The 16,979-nt window shown below is 36.5% G+C and overlaps 2 protein-coding genes across 2 annotated transcripts; one reads left to right on the forward strand and one right to left on the reverse strand.

Moving 5' to 3' along the window:
• Positions 1 to 782: 782 nt before the first annotated feature.
• LOC137395565 (probable G-protein coupled receptor No9) lies at positions 783 to 6,022 on the reverse strand. Its single transcript, XM_068082242.1, has 2 exons — positions 5,995 to 6,022; positions 783 to 2,182 (listed from the first exon to the last, which is right to left on the reverse strand). Exons 1-2 carry the CDS (start codon positions 6,020 to 6,022, stop codon positions 783 to 785), a joined length of 1,428 nt encoding a protein of 475 aa, XP_067938343.1.
• Positions 6,023 to 7,851: 1,829 nt separating this feature from the next.
• LOC137395724 (meprin A subunit beta-like) lies at positions 7,852 to 16,811 on the forward strand. The gene is made up of 8 exons (XM_068082254.1): positions 7,852 to 8,042; positions 8,440 to 8,621; positions 10,244 to 10,459; positions 12,958 to 13,158; positions 14,500 to 14,658; positions 15,102 to 15,201; positions 15,474 to 15,630; positions 16,481 to 16,811. The coding sequence occupies exons 1-8, from the start codon at positions 7,852 to 7,854 to the stop codon at positions 16,571 to 16,573; spliced, it is 1,299 nt and encodes a 432-aa protein (XP_067938355.1). The 3' UTR covers positions 16,574 to 16,811.
• Positions 16,812 to 16,979: the final 168 nt, after the last annotated feature.

Genomic DNA, 16,979 nt, shown 5'->3' on the forward strand with positions numbered 1-16,979 from the left:
CTTGCTTGATTGTACTATGGAATTATCCAATCACATATTTATGCCAAGCAAGTTTCAGTTTACTCTGTATATGATTTACTACTGAATGTCCAACATTGCACAGGTAATAAAACATTTACCATTCTAACTTTTAAATGAAGGTGTTTGTTTATTTTTTGTGTGTCCAGCAATAAATTTATCACTATAACTGGACATACGACAAACCAACCAACACTTGGATTTATATATAGGTACATATTCATGCTAGATGTTTTTTTCTAGAACTACAGTTATGTGCTAAATATATTATTATAACAGGCTGGAAGCTCAGCTAGCTCTGAAACCACTGACATTTAGAATAACAGCTTATTCCTAAAATGTCAGGTTGGTTAAAAGATAGCTGAAGGCACTTATATCTGTGTGCATCCAATATTTACCTGCTGACTATGCTGTCTAAACTAAGAGAAAAGGCAATTTTTAGCAAACGGTTTTACAAGCTGCTAGCCCTAAGCTTGGCTGCCTAGACCTATGCTTATGGGCTAGTAAATATTTTCAAACAGTTTATGCAACTGTAGACAGTCTTCTCTTTCACAAGCTGAACTGAAGTACAATTTAATGATAATATTTCTGTCTGAATAAGTTTTATTCAAATGAGAAGTAGCTCTTTCATCTTAACTAGATATTAAATACTAACAGACAATTTGCAATATCGATTGTGGAAGTCAACAGACCTTTTGAGTCCATTGGTCTACACCACAAGCATTCTGGAGAGGATGAGAAATGTCATGAAGGAAAGTTATAACTCAAGCTGGAGCATGGATTAAATGCAGTGGTTTGGCTGAAAAACTGTTCTGCCTGCTGCTGGAAGAGCTGATATAGAGACTCCCCAAGTAGCCCAGCATCCCTTTACTGTTCAAATCTCTTCTCAGCTGACATCGAAGGATTTTTTTAAAGGCATGACGATAGTCAATAGAAAAAAGAGCGTATATACACGGATTTAATAATGAATTTACATAGCCTATCCAGAAAAATACATCAAAAACAATTTGGTTTATCTTAACTAATTCTATACCTTCTAACAAATAGCAAATGAAGAATGGAGACCAGCAAAGGATAAAGCCACCAACAATAATTGCAACAGTTTTGGCTGCCCGTGCCTCTTTGTTTAAAGCAGTGCGTACGGTTGCCTTCGCTTTGTTTCTCTTTAGTGAGTGTAGAAGGTACGTCTCACTACGATCACTTTTATGTGAGCTGCGTCGAAGAGTGCTGTGTGTTGGGCTGTCCGAGTTGTTTTCAACAATGTCTATAGAATGACTAGTTCGAAATGTCCGTCCCTGGTCACCGCTTGACCTCACTTCAGGTGAAGTTAGTAGATCGTTCATTTCATAGAAAGCTTTATTAGCTTTTTCAATTTGGCTGCTAGTAGAGACGCCTCTATGTACACGCATCGTTTTCTCTGTCGACTCTTTGACTATGACTCCTCGGTGTGACTGTTTCATAAAACTCCTGGCCATTAGGAATATCTTGATATAAAATCCGGTCATAACAAAAGAAGGAATAAAGAAGGAGCCCAGAGCGGAGTATATAGTATAACCAGTTGAGTCGTTGATAACATCACAATTGGTGTCTCTGTTCCTCTCATCCAAATTAATTAAAGCTGGAAAGCAAATTACAAAGGAAAGGGCCCACATGCCTAAGCACGTTAGCCTACACCTCCTGTGTGTCATGAGGGATGGATACTTGAGAGGAAAAGCTATGGCTATATAGCGGTCTACACTAATCGCACATAGGTGCAGAATGGAGGCTGTGCAGATCCAAATATCTGCAACCAACCAGATCTTACACAAAGTTGGCGGTGGACTCCAATAGCCGAGAAGTTCTTTAGACACGGAAAGAGGCAAGATGACGAGGCCGAGCAGGAGGTCGACAACGGCCAACGACGCGATAAAGGAGTTGCTCACACTTTTTCTTAGTCTCTTATAAAGAGCGACAGAGATGATAACGAGGCTGTTGCCAACGACGATGCTGATGACAATGAAGAGCAGAATTATAGCTTTAAGGATGAAATCCCACTGGCACATATTCACCCGCCCGTACTTATCCCAGCATGCATTTTCACTAATGTTCTCCCACCTCACACTCTCCATCTTCTTCCTCGACTTGATAAGCAGAGCCTCTTTATAAGAAGCTGGATGGTCTACAACTAAATGACCATACAATTGAAATTATATTTTCAAAATTGATTACTGCGCTGAATGACACTATCAAGGCACGACGGCAGACGAGACAAAAAGACGATAAACTCGGTCTGACCGACCTGCTTTCAACTGACTCAATATTTCCAGTCTCACGACCGTTTATGAGAGAAAAGGAGGAGAGAGAGAGCGACGACTAATTTAATTGAATGTGAGAAAAGCTGTATTCAAGGTCTATTAGCGAGTGGCATGCATTGATCACAGCCATAACCACTCTTTTCTTCAAGTACTGTTCACTCATCCCTGCACAGGGTCTAGCGAGCGTTCAACATAAGTAAGTCAATTATTTTGAGTTATTGAATTGTTGTTTGAGATTAAGTCGCTCAAATTATTCACCCTTATTTATGTGGACAGTGAAGCCATAATTGCTGATTGTCAGAGCATGTGCAGACGTCACAGTTGCAGGTTGGTTGAGCATGGCACGCAAAGCTAAAGGCTCAATACTTAAAAATAATGATCAATGGTTTTTACAAAATTTTATTCAATAACACCGGGACATAGCACCAGTTTAATGTATCTCTATGTCAATTTTGTAGCAGTTTTATGTGATATCTCATCTAGTGATTCTAATCTACTGTAGATATAATCACCCAGTGATTAAATCTTGGTTCTGTGTTTCAGAAATTGATATGCATCAAACGTGATTTGTTGCTAAATTGAACTTCTTAAAACCTGAAAACATCGAAGGTAAAGTTCAGAAAATAAATGTATTTAAATTACATTTTTAACTATTTTAAAAATATTTATTATATGAATTGAAAAACTAAGCTATTCTAACAAGGTGCCTGCCGAGCTAGTTTTCTTTTTTTTATGTTTTAGGAAATCTCTACTATAAATTGGAAGGCAATGCGAGTTTTATTAAATGTCTCTCAACGTTACTCACTAACTTTCTAGTCATGCATCTGTCGTCATTTAATGTACATGTATGTTCAAGCCTAACTTATTCTTGTGATATTACTGGAAGAATTCTATTTTGTGTAATCGTATAAAGAAAAGCGGGTGTAGAGCCAGATACATATTAAATTATATAGAGCATTTTTTATTAATTTTCCGCTACTTACTGTACAAAATATGGCATGTCAAGGTTACAACACAGTCTGTGAGAAACTTTGTCAGCTATCTGACCTTCCTTTGACTTTTTCTGTGACCTGACATGTACGTCTTATGTAATTATAATTTGCTGCAAAATAGTTTATCTAATTGACGCCTTATTCAGACTTACACAAACTTCCCCAAACTACACAGAGCTACACACACTTACACAAACTTACACACACTTACATAGACTTACACACACTTACATAGACTTACACACTTACATAGACTTACACACACTTACACACACTTACATAGACTTACACAGACTTGGTTGTAAGAAAAAAGTTGAAGATGACGCATCATAATCTCCAAAATGTAATCTGGTGTCATAGTTTTCAAATGCAAACTTTAATGGTTTGAAAAAATGTTTAAATTTATTGCTTGCTTCAGATAAATGTACATAATAAACAGATAAACTTAAAATTTAACTCTCTCCATAAAACTATCTTGTCAAAAAACGGTTAGTTACTATAAAAATATATAAACCATGGTAGATGACCACATATTTAAATGTGTTTACGGTTTCAGGAAAGTTAAATATTCAGTATTCTGATGAAAATATTATTGATAAACCAACTTACACGCAATAGGTACAGCTGCTTGTAATTTCTATGCTATCGGTAGGTAAGTATTTCTTTCACTTGCTACTTAAGTCTAACCCTAGTACGTTACTTAATAAGATAACAAGCCTTATAGATAAGCAGGTGCTTGTCTGTCTCTACCATTCCCAAGACTGAGGTGTGTGTTGGCTAAGCTTACTCCAGAAAGAAACTATCAATATCTTGCCGGAGTCCTTGGCAATCAGTGGATTGAGATATAAATCATTTTTGTTATTACAAGATCCACTATTCTCCAGAGTGCTGCCTTGTATGCCTTATCTTAATAAGCTTAACTTTTCTTCTCGGCAGCAATAGCCCATTAATTAAAGTACCAGTGATTGTAATAACACGGTAATCTACACATCTCTTTAGGCGGTATTTTCAATCCCAGCTGTGCTGCCTAATTTCCTGCCTGCTGACTTTTGGCTCGGAGTGACGTATTGTGTTGCTTGCTCCTAGCAAGCTTTCCCTTTATCTATAAACATATTTTAACTAGATCTTTATCATACCTTCAAAGCATAATGATAAGTTTTGACATACATAAACAAGAAATGTTTTCACTAATGACGTATTTAATTACCATTTGTAAATATAATATATTGCTTTAGTTTGGACCAGTTAAAAAGGTTTGTTGTTTATTGGTTAGTCAATTGGTTAGTTAATTATTTGTTGGTTAGACGATGTTTTCATCTGTATGAATAAGGTATTTTAATTTATTAATACAGCGAGAGCAGAACAATGCAGTGACACAATAAATCGTAATATAATGGAGTTTAATGCAATATGATTTAATAATATTTAAAGCAATGTAATCCAATTTAATACAAAACAATCCAACATCAATCTGCAGTAAGTCTGTTATCTCCCCACCCTTCTTGTGTTACATGACTGTGATTAGTGTATCTCCTTCATCTTTAAGATACATGCAGTTGAAACAGTAAATATAATTGCTAGAATTTAAAATACATTTGTGGGATAAACCAATTTTTTTATTCATCACAGCTGGCATTGGCGCTTAGCTTTTAGAGTTTTTTCAAAGTTTGTCAGAAATGTCTTTTGAGGCTCATTTATTTTAATTTAAAGAGAGCAGTTTCTCAGACATAAAATAAAGACTTGATCCCCTGAAACCCAACCATGCCTGATACATACCTATCAAAGGTGAGCTGATGACCCTTTCTAGCTCTCACAACGTCTCAGCCTTAGCATTGCTTTTTTCATATTATTCAAGCTCTTACTAGTGTAAATTAACTAAACATATATCTTTCTAAACTTACGCTGCCTTTAAACATTTATAATTTTATTGCCTTACTTAGAAAATTGGCATGCTGCCAATATAGTAACTGGTAAGCGTGTAGATTAGTTTAATTCACTGTCTACTGTACTCTGTAGGTTTAGTTATATACAGCTGTATGAGAACACAACTCCATAGAATTTCACATATGAAGCCTGCCGTTTCTGAATATATAAAACTTTCTTATAAGTATTTATACAACTATCTGCTACTTTATATTCTATAGTTAATAGACATGTTCGTGTGTAGAGTACCTTTATGCACCAATTGGTGAGAGAAGCATTTATTCAGAGAAGGATTTATACAAGAAAATTAAGTATTTTTCAACAAATTTTTGCAACCTTCTCATTGACTCAAATCGTAATTGAAAAAAATTGCTTTCTCTTCACAGAGCTATATCATGGTTGGGGCATGTCAAAGATAAAAGTTATGAAGTAGTTCCAGCAGTACCGTATTTTACTGACAAGCCTTTTTCCAACAGCATAAATAGCAGGTGCTTATATACTCTTATAACAAGTGCTTTGTCTCATACGCTATCAGGTGCTGTCAATAGGGTTCATTCAGTCATTATGACACAATCAAGCACTTGTATATGACATCCTTATTACACTCTCTGCCTTACACCAGTGAACATATTCCTGCTATGATACTGAGCTTGACTAAGTTTATATTTCAATGTAAATACTTGAGATTTTCATAAACATCTGTTAGTTCACAGACATGAGTGTAAGTTATATCTCAGACAGCTAATGTGAGTCAATGCAGGACCTACCGGTGGTCTCCAGCATTGGCTCACTCATGGCTCACTGGAATATCTTATATGGTTCTATACTCATCTTTGCTCTGCTTGTCTGCAAGCCTTTCGCTGTACGTATTTGTTATATTTACTTGTGGGTTGTATTTGTTATTTATTGGCTAGATAAAAGTGGGCAGTGTGCAGAGTAGCCTCTGGACCATAAGTAGGTTAAAGATTAGCTCTTATTGGTAGGGGTGGAGACTATCAGGGTATCGTCCTTCACACATACATGTTCATTACCAGGCTGTTCATTAGACATTATTTAGGTGGATTGTTCAGTAGAAATTTATCAAAATACTTTCTCTTTATTCATTAGAACTATCTGCTGCATAAACGAAAAATATTTTCTATTCAAGTCTTGTTATATCTATCTATCTATATATGTCTAAAACTACTAGATGTAAATTTTAGCCATTCCATTCGCAGTCATTTTTGACAAATTAATCTCAAAACATTTTCACATTTTTCACACCAAAAGCAAATATACATATATATGTTTAGGCAAATAAAAGTCTTCAGGTGTATTTTGAACTCTGTCTAGCGCAGTGCAAAATAACAATAATACGTTCGGGCTTGTCAAAAATCTTGAGCCATGATATGAACCTACTGATATGTCAGCATGAAAAACTATTAAAAGAATAAATGAGATTTTAGTTTTAAAATTTTGCGTTACCAGCGCAAAAAACTTTTAGCTATGGAGATGGAAGTAAATGTGGATATGGTAGAAAAATATGCTCTATGCCATTTAAATCTTCAGGTTTGTTGAAAACCCCAAATTGTATTGAGCAGAAATAATGTGTATGTATACTGGTGTGTATATTATACATGACACTCCCCGTACCCCCTTTGTATACCTGCAGGTGGGTTCTTTAATATGCGGTATCTCTTTATTATAAATGCTTGTGTTACAGACATACTACCCACCTCTGTATAAGATTTGGGACACAAGACGCATACCCTTCAACATCAGCAACCAGTTAGGTAACTATTCAGAATCACATACAAAATGATTCAAGAAATATTGATAATCCCACCACCATTGTTCTACTCTTTAGCATTTTATCACTAACATTTCATTAACAAAATTTTATCACTATGAAGAATGGTCAAGGAATGATTGTTCGGAACATTGCCATTATATAAGTATTGTATGAGCTGATATCTGGCAAGTGCAACTTGTAATAGTGAGCGCTATATACACTTCTAAATTTTCAAAGTTTTACTTTGAGTGGCCGTGGACTAGTGGTCTAGCACGCCTGACATGGGTACAACAGGTTGAGGTTCAACTCCCAAAAGAGGCCAGTAGTGTCAGTGTAACATAGAACCTTAAATTATTACTCTCCGCAACTGGGTGTGTCTCCAGTCGTCAAAATTCCTTTGCTGCTGGACTCAGACATGTCTAGCCAAGATCACAGAGACATAATTGTTGGTGCAATAATGCTTTTAAAACACGCACAGCCTCCGCTTGTGGTAAGCTAAACAGACATCATACACAATCTTCGATTGATTTCCAACAGACTTATGTATTGTGTCCGTCAGTATTGCAGTTCTATTACGAGATACAATATTCACTGTAGTGTTTTCAGATGTGGTCTGAAATACTTCTGGAAACTGTTTTTGTAAGACTTGTCTACCGACATCCATGGAAGTCTATTAAGGTCTCTGAATCTAAGTTTGTTCTATCAAGTCTTTTAGCATTTCACTCTTCAGTTTTCTAACTAGATATTGATTGCTGACTCACTTCTGCTGCTGAGAACAGCACTTCTCTAGCTTTGCTGACCAAGTGCTGAGATGAATGGAGTCTTATTTTGCACCATCAGTTTATGCTAAAAGATGCGCTCACAAATATCTAGGAAGTCATCGAGGAGTAACAGTGTTACTCACTTTGACTTTTGTATTGAAGACACTGCCCTCATCGATAAGATCAATGCTGCCTTTGCTCAACTCCAAGAGCACACATGCATCAAGTTTGAGAGCCAAACATCTAGAGACTTTGATTATCTTAGAATTGAACCTGGTGACTCGTAAGTTCCTTTTTGTCTTCACCTTTCAAAAAATCTTTGGATTCCTTTGATAGTGTTGAGTTCAATATTTATCTCTATTCGAGTCACCGGCTATCCGCAGCCAAACATCAACATAATTACAGTTTATAACTGGATAATATATCTACATGTATGTATTCAAAATTGCTGCCTAGTGGGAAAATAATTTGTCTGTAATAAAAGTACTTTAGTTATCTAAAGTTTTAATAGAGGTTTCATAAAGTAGACTGCGTGAGAGACTTGTAGACTTCAATAGATCCATGCAATAAGATCACGTATCAACATTCAAGTAAAGTTTCATGTTCAACTATTCTTACACCCACTAAAACCCAATGATTACTTGTCTGACTATGCTGCATTACTGTTGATTTGGTTTCAGATGTGAGACGTATGTGGGCAAAAAAGGAGGAGAGCAGGTGCTCGAGCTAGACAACTCGTGTGCCTCAAGCGTCGGAGATGTTCTGCACGAGCTGCTGCACACGCTTGCATTCTACCACGAGCATCAGAGACCTGACAGAAACTCGTACATCGATGTTTATATAAATAACGTGTTGCAGAGCAGTAAGTTAAATGACTAATTAGTCTTGTTTATCGGCTCTATTCAAAAAACACCAGTGCTAGCGAACGGATGTTAGCGAGGTTGTTTATCCTGCTGGTGTAGGGAAAGTCACAAACCCTTCACAAGCATGGTTAAGCTGTCAATTTCTTTAGTAGTTTATGTTTGTATAATAACAAAGTTGTTAGAAAAGGCAATTGATCACAAAAATTATTAGATGAGGCGCCAGTGGATGAGAAAATAGAAATAGCAATTGATTATTGGAGCAGTTAAGTTATATATCTACCAGCATTGCCATTTCTTTACGAAAATAGAAAAATCTTTTAAATCTATAATTTCTGAGCAAGTTAAGTTACCTATGTAGGTACTTGTTACAAGATGTCAAGTGCTGCTCCCTCGCTCACCTCTACCCCCGCTGCTCTCTATACTGGGGTATATTATTGTATGAAATAGCTCTCCTGCTATGAAAACCTATTTAAACACTAGTTAGCGCTCTTCATCGTCCCTCTAAAAGTTAAATATATCGAATTACTGTAAATAGATATGCTAGGATTGTGTAACATAGTTTTTAAGCTTTTAATATTTGCAAAAAGCAATAAATCAAGCATCTCCAATGTCAAACTTGTCACATTTCTTTTCTTTAAATTATGCTTTTAATGACATATTACAAAAAAACATTTTTTGTAGATGATATTTGTGCCAAACAAAGTTACAAAAAAACCAAATTAATGCTAAGATTTAGTGTTCAATTGCTACACTTGTGTCATGAACATGCAGTGTGATCATGCAGTGTGTATAATATGTGCATGTAAGTGCTGGTAGAAACGCAAATGAACAAAAGATAGAATCTGGTTAAATTTAATCAATAGAGACAGCAGTGGTTTGTAAAGTCAACAATCCTTTTGGAAGGTCAGCGAACCAGCTAACAATTCTCACTTGAAACTGACTCACTAAGGCGTGAACATTTCCTTTTTTGTTATATGACTGACTGATAGGAGGAGGCGTAGCACGCGTGCCCCGTTTTAAGGATATTACCTGGATACACAGGCTACTCGTCTAAGCAGTTTAAATATAAAAAACTTACGCTTTTCAAAATTTAAAATATAAAAATATTAATATATGTTTTCAAATTTTAAATTAAAATTTTTTTATGGTTAATAAATTGATAAAATAATTACATTTATCTCAAAAAATATTATTATAAATTGAAAGAAATCATTATCCTTTCAACAGTAAAACGTCTTAGGTTTTCCTAGCCACAACGCTTCAAACAAAGACTAAATCAGGCTGCCTCTGATACCCTGCCTTGAGTTTTAAATCAAACCGAAACTGATAAAACTTGATACATGCTTCACAAGCTTATCAGTATGGTGAACATCTACAGGTTATTGTTTTGTGTGTCAACCTTGGTATATCTCTTTGTGTGTCAACCTTGGTATATCTCTTTGTGTGTCAACCTTGGTACATCTCTTTGTGTGTCAACCTTGGTATATCTCTTTTTGTGTGTCAACCTTGGTATATCTCTTTGTGTGTCAACCTCGGTATATATACTTAAGTACTAAACAAAGCAAGGCCTTCATAATTGATCAGAAATTGAATCAATAAAACATACAATATTGTTTTACAGAAAAAGAGAACTTTAATACAAAAAGGGGATTTCTCAGCAATCTCACAAACCTACCATATGACTATTTATCAGTAACTCACTACGGGGAGTATGCGTTTAGTGTTAACACACTACCTACCATACAGACTATTGACAGTTCAAAGCAAGCCTACATCGGCCAGCGGTGGAACCTTAGCTCACTAGACATCGACAAAGTACAGTTATACTACAATTGCGGTGAGATGCTACGCTTTTCTATGAGACTCGAGAGTGTCCAACATTCCTTCATTAATCTGTATTAAAAAATACACAACATAGCACAAGATGAATTCCTGATTTATTAATAATATCTCTAACCAGTTTTTCTGCAGCTAAACTACCCTTGACAATTGTTCCGGCTCTCTTCCCCATCCTCTTCTTTTACAAAATGGCTTGAAGGTATATATAAGAATAGAGTTTCCCCTTACTATACCTGGCTTCGGGGTCTTTTTACTTTCTAATCTGTTTAGTTGCATCATCCTGAGGAGAGAAATAACCTTCCACAGCCTTGTGAACCTTCTCTGTGAGCATCACTGTGTAGTTTCAATGCTCTCTCCAATCAGAAGTGACATCCCTAACCTTTGGGTAATAAATACGGCTCTGATACAAATATACCTCATTCATCATTATGGTCTCATGCGACACCTGTCTTCAGGTCTACATCAGAAGCCTACTTTTCAGAAGCACCGATGCATCCATACCTGCCTTTGCTGTCGGGAGGACTACATGAACAAGAATTTGCTGAAAACATACCTGACCATCTATTTCAGGTACCAGGCTACATAATATTTTCTGTAGAACCTGGGGAGCACAAGTACTGATATCCACAAAACGCGGGTACAAAATGGGTCGAGGTACAGCATCTGGATTCGCTCCAACTGACCTGGTCCTCAGCATCGCTTGACGAAGCAGGATTGGTGAAGGCTTAGTTAGACCTTCCCTCAGCCCTCCTCAGTCCCAGCACCTGTTACCAAAAGTGTTTAGTTCTCATTTCAAGTAATATAAAAATTCTTATGCAAATAAAATAAGAGAGAACCCAAAGCACTACATGTACTTAGAAAATAATTAATTAAATATATATGGATGGATCAACCTAAATAAAGGCATTATTTACATGTAAGTTTAGTCAGGGTATAGCAGTAGTTGAATATGTTGTTTGTCAACTAGTTGTTTGTAAGATACAAGGCTATGTATTTATAGACAAGGGCTATAGTTGACATTCTTCAGACTATATAGTAGACTTCTTTCAGAGAAACTGCAGTTAGATACCAGTTTTCTGTGGTAGTTGAATGGCATTATGATCATTTTCTCTCAAGCTATGTGTTGCATGGATAAGGGGCAAAAGGGAAACTCATCACATCTCTAAAGGCCTGCTTTTCTGTTTGGATAAAGAAAGAGGTGGTGACCTAGTCAGCCGGAGTTGAGTGTTGGAGTACCAGCAACTTCACCGCGCATCAGTGCTTCTACCCGTACTTGGTGGGGCATCAGTAGAGAAGGCCCAAACCTTTTAAAGAATAGTGTATAGCTTGGAAACATTGAAGCAATGGTAGATGCTTTCCCATCTGATATCATCTAACTCTCTCATAGTCGCGCATTCAGCACTTCTGCTAAGTGTGCTTCTGCGTGAGACACAACCAGATAAGATCTGGCTGTTGGATGCTCTCTCGAAGGTCAAGGCAATGACGAAGCAAAGAACAGTTTGCCTACAGGTCTCTAACACAGCCATCCAACAGGAAATGACATCAGTTTTTTAAAATTGCACACTCTAATGAGAAATTCTGCACACTATTCTGCAATTATGGTTGTCTTTTAGCATATAATGTATATGTCTTCATCAGCAGGCTAGGCTCATTAGATAGCGCAAAAAAGGTGAAATCGCTGCTGAAACATGAAGATTTGAGATCTTACTAAACCAAAGAAAGCAGATGCACAACAAAAAAGTTCAGAGGAGCAGGTTCGCAACAAAGCATGATCAATGGTTAAAAAAATGATGTTTGCCAAGAGGCGCTGAGACATTCAGGGATGACTAGTAGGATTTGTTGTTATATACTATTATCATATTATATGAATCGTCTACTTACATTCATTAGTTTAAGTAGAAGTATTGAGTTAGTAAAAAACAGGTAGTAATCAATCAGTGATTCGATAAAACAGTTGTCTATTCTCAGAAGTAGCCCATCCTATAATAGACGACCAATATTCAGAAAGAGTTGCTGAACTAGCTGGCAGTTGAGCAGCTCTGGCCTTGGCTGTTTTACATATTTGTGACTAACTTTTTACACTTTTGTACTTGAACATTGCTAAGTCATAACACTCTTTCTATATTTCCACATTACCTCATTGTAGCGAGGCGGTGGTGTTAAATACTTGTCAAGTAAATATCTAGTATATATCTAGTCAAATCTACCTTAAAATCCCTTCAACATTGTACACAATTCTGCTTACCCTGTTATACAAATAACTGAATCTTCTTGGAAAGGTGAGCTTGTGTTGAATATTCAAATCACATTATCAGAATAGTTCGATCAATTAGAAACAAGGACTTATCCTCTTTTATTCGGTTGAAGTTATGACAGTGGGTACAATATGAGTAGAAGGTTGTTAATGAAGTTTCCTTTAATATATTTTAATTCAATTATTTCTGTTGTATTCTTTATACAGATGTGTTAATGTGGCATTGAATTGGTGTTTTACAGTAAACTTACCCATTGTGGACAGATGTGATACGGTGCCTTCTCAACCATTACATGGAAGTTGGATTCTCGTACAAGGGGAATCACAGAAGGTGGGAGCTATTATAGAATATACATGTGAGGATGGGTACAAGCTTGTAGGACCAACAAACAGGTGGTGTCAGTTGGATGGCCAGTGGCTGGCTTACTCTCCATTCTGTGTTGGTTAGTGATTTTCAGCTCTAGATTGATCGTATAAAGTGCTGATTCTTATTCAGACTACCTTATTACGTATTATATATATTATATCATTATATGTGATATCCATTATGACTCAATAAGAATTAAATGGTTATTATGTATGATGTTATATAACTAGTCTTATGGCATGGAAAACCCTGATTTCTTGAGCTTCCTGCTGAAGAGCTGGTGTGGAAAAGCTAAACCCAGCTTGGGTAGTTGCGCATATAGGTGTACTAGCTGTGCTATCGGACGTTGCCCAGATATTAAAAATCAGCTTATAAACAATGAGGGATAATGAGAGTTGCCTACCACTTGCTACTAGTCTGGCACATTGCCAATGGAAAATTTGAGTAAGCTTATTAATAAGAGCTACGGCTTCTACTGACGTTGTCATGACTCTGTACCATGACCGAAAGCGTAGCGGATTTTCTCCCATATAGCAACATATATTGCCTAGCAAATCTATCAAGCATGTGTGGCTTAGTTCATGGGTTCCCAACCATGGAGGAATTCTCCCTAGGGCTGAATTTTGAATATACGAGGGGGAACAGAAAGGTTCATGGTCTGTTAAGTTTTTAATTTATGACCTGCGGCCATGTGAGTTTGGGTTTCTTCATTTAACATTTTGGTTTTATCTATAACACTAGTTGCTAATAATGAGCTACTAGTCATAACCCAGATATATGTGAACACATCCATCCAGATTTTGATTGGATAGTAAGTTAACCTAGTTATAAACCAATTCACCACCATGCCAAAGGTCATGTATTGTTGTGCGTTGTATGCGTGCCGTATAAGAATTAATAATATGTTGTTATATGTTTAGATACGTACAATAAAATGGGATTCGATTTTGTATCGGTTGTTTTTAGTCGTGTGAGTTAAAAGTGTGTGGGGAATCAAATTTACGAAAAGGTATAGGGGGGAATGAAAATGAACAGGGAACGAAATGGGGAACTGAATGAAAAAGGTTGGGAACCCCTGCCTTAGTTAGTAAGGCAGTCGGACTGGCGAATGGGAGGTTGCGAGATCAAGTCTTCTGCTTTACGGATTCTTTATTCCAAGATTTTAATAGCTATAGCTGGACATATACACATATACACATACATACACACAAACTTTGAGAGATATATATATATAGATGTAGGAGTTGTCAGTTAGTGTAATGCTATAGTAGTGTTGTGTGTTCAGTAATCCGCCGATGTAGTAAAGGCAAACACTGTTCACATTTTAGACAATGTTCCAAGTTTGAAGCTGCGCGTAGCAATAGTTTTCCGAGGTGGTGCTTGTCAGTGTATTCTAATGGCACTGCACTATGTTTAGATAATTCCGTACTCTACTGTAACTTTGACGAGAATAACTGGTGCGGGTGGACAAGGTCATATGAGGGTGTCAGCGCTGACTATTGGTACCTCAACCAAAGAAAGACAAGGGATACTGAAACTGGTCCCAATAATGATCACACCACAATGGCATCCAAAGGTGAGCAATAACATTTTAATTAGTAATTATCTTCTCTTCCCATTTTTGGGCTAAAATTGGTAGCCTGAGTAACAGCAGTTAGTTCCTCGTGTTAATTAGCTTAACTAGGTCTAATGTAGAGAATCAGTTAAAGTGCATGACTATCAAATAGATCTATTAAGCTTAAATGGTTTTTCTTCCAAGAACGATTACAATGTACCATACATCTGTACTTGTACGAGTCTTGTACTTTTATATATTCTGTATTAATGCATGAACCTCAACATACAACTGTGTATGGGAAACCAGACACTGCTTTAGTCTGAGCCTCTAATTTCTTTCAACTACAAATGCTATTGTCCTATAGTTATATTATATCTTTCACATCTGCTTTATGCTCACAAAAGCAAAATCAAGTTTTTGATTTTATATATTACGCAATAAAAATATTCGTATGATTTTAGGGTTCTTCGCGTATGTAGAAGCAAGCAGAGCGAGACTGAACGATGTAGCTAAACTCACCTCTCCCGCCATCAGTACTTCATCACAGCCCTGGTGCTTCGGGTAGTCTATGAATAGACCTACTCTTCCAGCTAACACTAGCTCTATTAGCATGATATTCATTAGTAACTTTGTTAGGTCATCACAAGGCATAGACATATGCTCTTTTTTCTTTGCGCACAAATCTGTACTTCCAAACAAACTAACTCTCTCTGTCTAGTTTCAGCAGTATCTGATCTCTTAAAGGTGTTTATGCTAAGTTATCATTACTGATATCTTGTCTACTTGGTGGCATGAAAGACAACTTTGTCTCCTATCATTGACTCCTTTTACAGGTTCAGTTATTCAATGTATGGAAGGGCAATTGGAGAGCTGTCAGTATTTATATTAGAGGGCCAAACTGAAACCTCAATATTTTCAAAAAGTGGAGGTCAAGGACCCAATTGGTTTAACTACTCCTTTGAAAGTCTCCCTACGGGTGCAACGATACAGGTCAGGGGATTTATAATAAGCCACCAGTTTCATTATTTTTTAATTCTTTAACAAAACATAATAACTTTGATCGTTTGAAGTTTTCGTACCTAATAAATTCTAACAAGTTTCACCAATATGTATAACCATCTCACCAATGGTTCAATAAAGGAATTCTATGTCAATGAGCAAGCGTTTAGTGTCACAAGGTTGTGTTGATCTGCATCCATGTACGGATAACTCACCCTGACTGCCGCTGAATGCTATGCTGTACATCTCGGCAGAACAGGTCACAGCGCTTGTAAAATACTAATTAGCAGAACATGGTGTTACGGAATTGCGCTCTGTATCATTTTGCAAATGCTTCTGTAAACATCCGAAGTACTCTTACAACATCGATTGATACTTTGTCTGTAACAGCCGTAATCTCTATCTGCCATTCATATAAACACTCTACCCAATTCTTCCTACTTTGTTTTTTTATTGTTGATTGCTTAACTTGTTTGTGTAATTACAAGAGCTGTTATAAAGATTCCATGGCGTTTCAGTTAATCAAAACTTACTATTTCAATTTCTGCTTCCAGCGAAATTAAAATATGTTTTGAATAAGCTTTTTTGATGAAAATGCTAATGAAAAAGGCTTTTCACTTCAAGCAAAGCCCCAAGCTTTCCTTTAATAAATGTAGTGCACAAATGCATGTGATGATATGCAAGGTCTCCAATAACTGATAAATGTATTATGAAAAGGTTAACCTTGATGATGTACATAATAACATTAATTATCGATAATATGATAGATATCATAATTCACAGGATAAATAACTAATCTTTTTTATTCTGTTGCAGCATTGGAAGTCAATTTATGTTTTAGTTACAATTCAGAGTGAAGATGCTGGGCCAATCAAAAGGAGATATCGCATTGGATGACCTACTTGTATCAGAATGCAGCAAGTTTCCTGTGTAGCCACTACAGAAGCTTCTAGCAAGCCATTCCGAGCATGATTCCTTTCAACTGACCTTGGCTTAGCCATGATAAGTTCAATTATGCCAATAGAACAGATTAAGCGTATTCTATGATACACATAGCTCTCGGCTTTTTCCTCTGTATCGCCCAAATACTCCTAATGATGATATTAAATGTGTGCAAAACATCTAAAAATTGGTGTGGACAACCGGCTATGCTACATAATTGTGTACCTGATAAAGACCTGTCCAAAGAGCTACAGATGTATTTTATATTTATAGTTTTGAGACACAACGGCATGGTGAAAAACTCAGGAGTTAATTAGTATTATCAAAGTATACCTATAAAGAATAAATATTAACTAAAAGCTACAATCTGGTACCTACAGTCAGAGGTAGAACATTAT

The sequence above is a fragment of the Watersipora subatra genome, chromosome 1, assembly GCF_963576615.1.
Source record: "Watersipora subatra chromosome 1, tzWatSuba1.1, whole genome shotgun sequence".
Taxonomy (NCBI): domain Eukaryota; kingdom Metazoa; phylum Bryozoa; class Gymnolaemata; order Cheilostomatida; family Watersiporidae; genus Watersipora; species Watersipora subatra.

Coding starts and splice junctions, on each gene's coding strand:
- LOC137395565 (XM_068082242.1), bottom strand. CDS start 6,022: ATGAGTGAGCCAATGCTGGAGACCACCG. Junction 2,183..5,994: donor GCCAATGCTGGAGACCACCG/GTAGGTCCTGCA, acceptor ATGGTCATTTAG/TTGTAGACCATCCAGCTTCT.
- LOC137395724 (XM_068082254.1), top strand. CDS start 7,852: ATGCGCTCACAAATATCTAGGAAGTCATCGAGGAGTAACAGTGTTACT. Junction 8,622..10,243: donor AAATAACGTGTTGCAGAGCA/GTAAGTTAAATG, acceptor ATTGTTTTACAG/AAAAAGAGAACTTTAATACA. Junction 10,460..12,957: donor ACAGTTATACTACAATTGCG/GTGAGATGCTAC, acceptor GGTGTTTTACAG/TAAACTTACCCATTGTGGAC.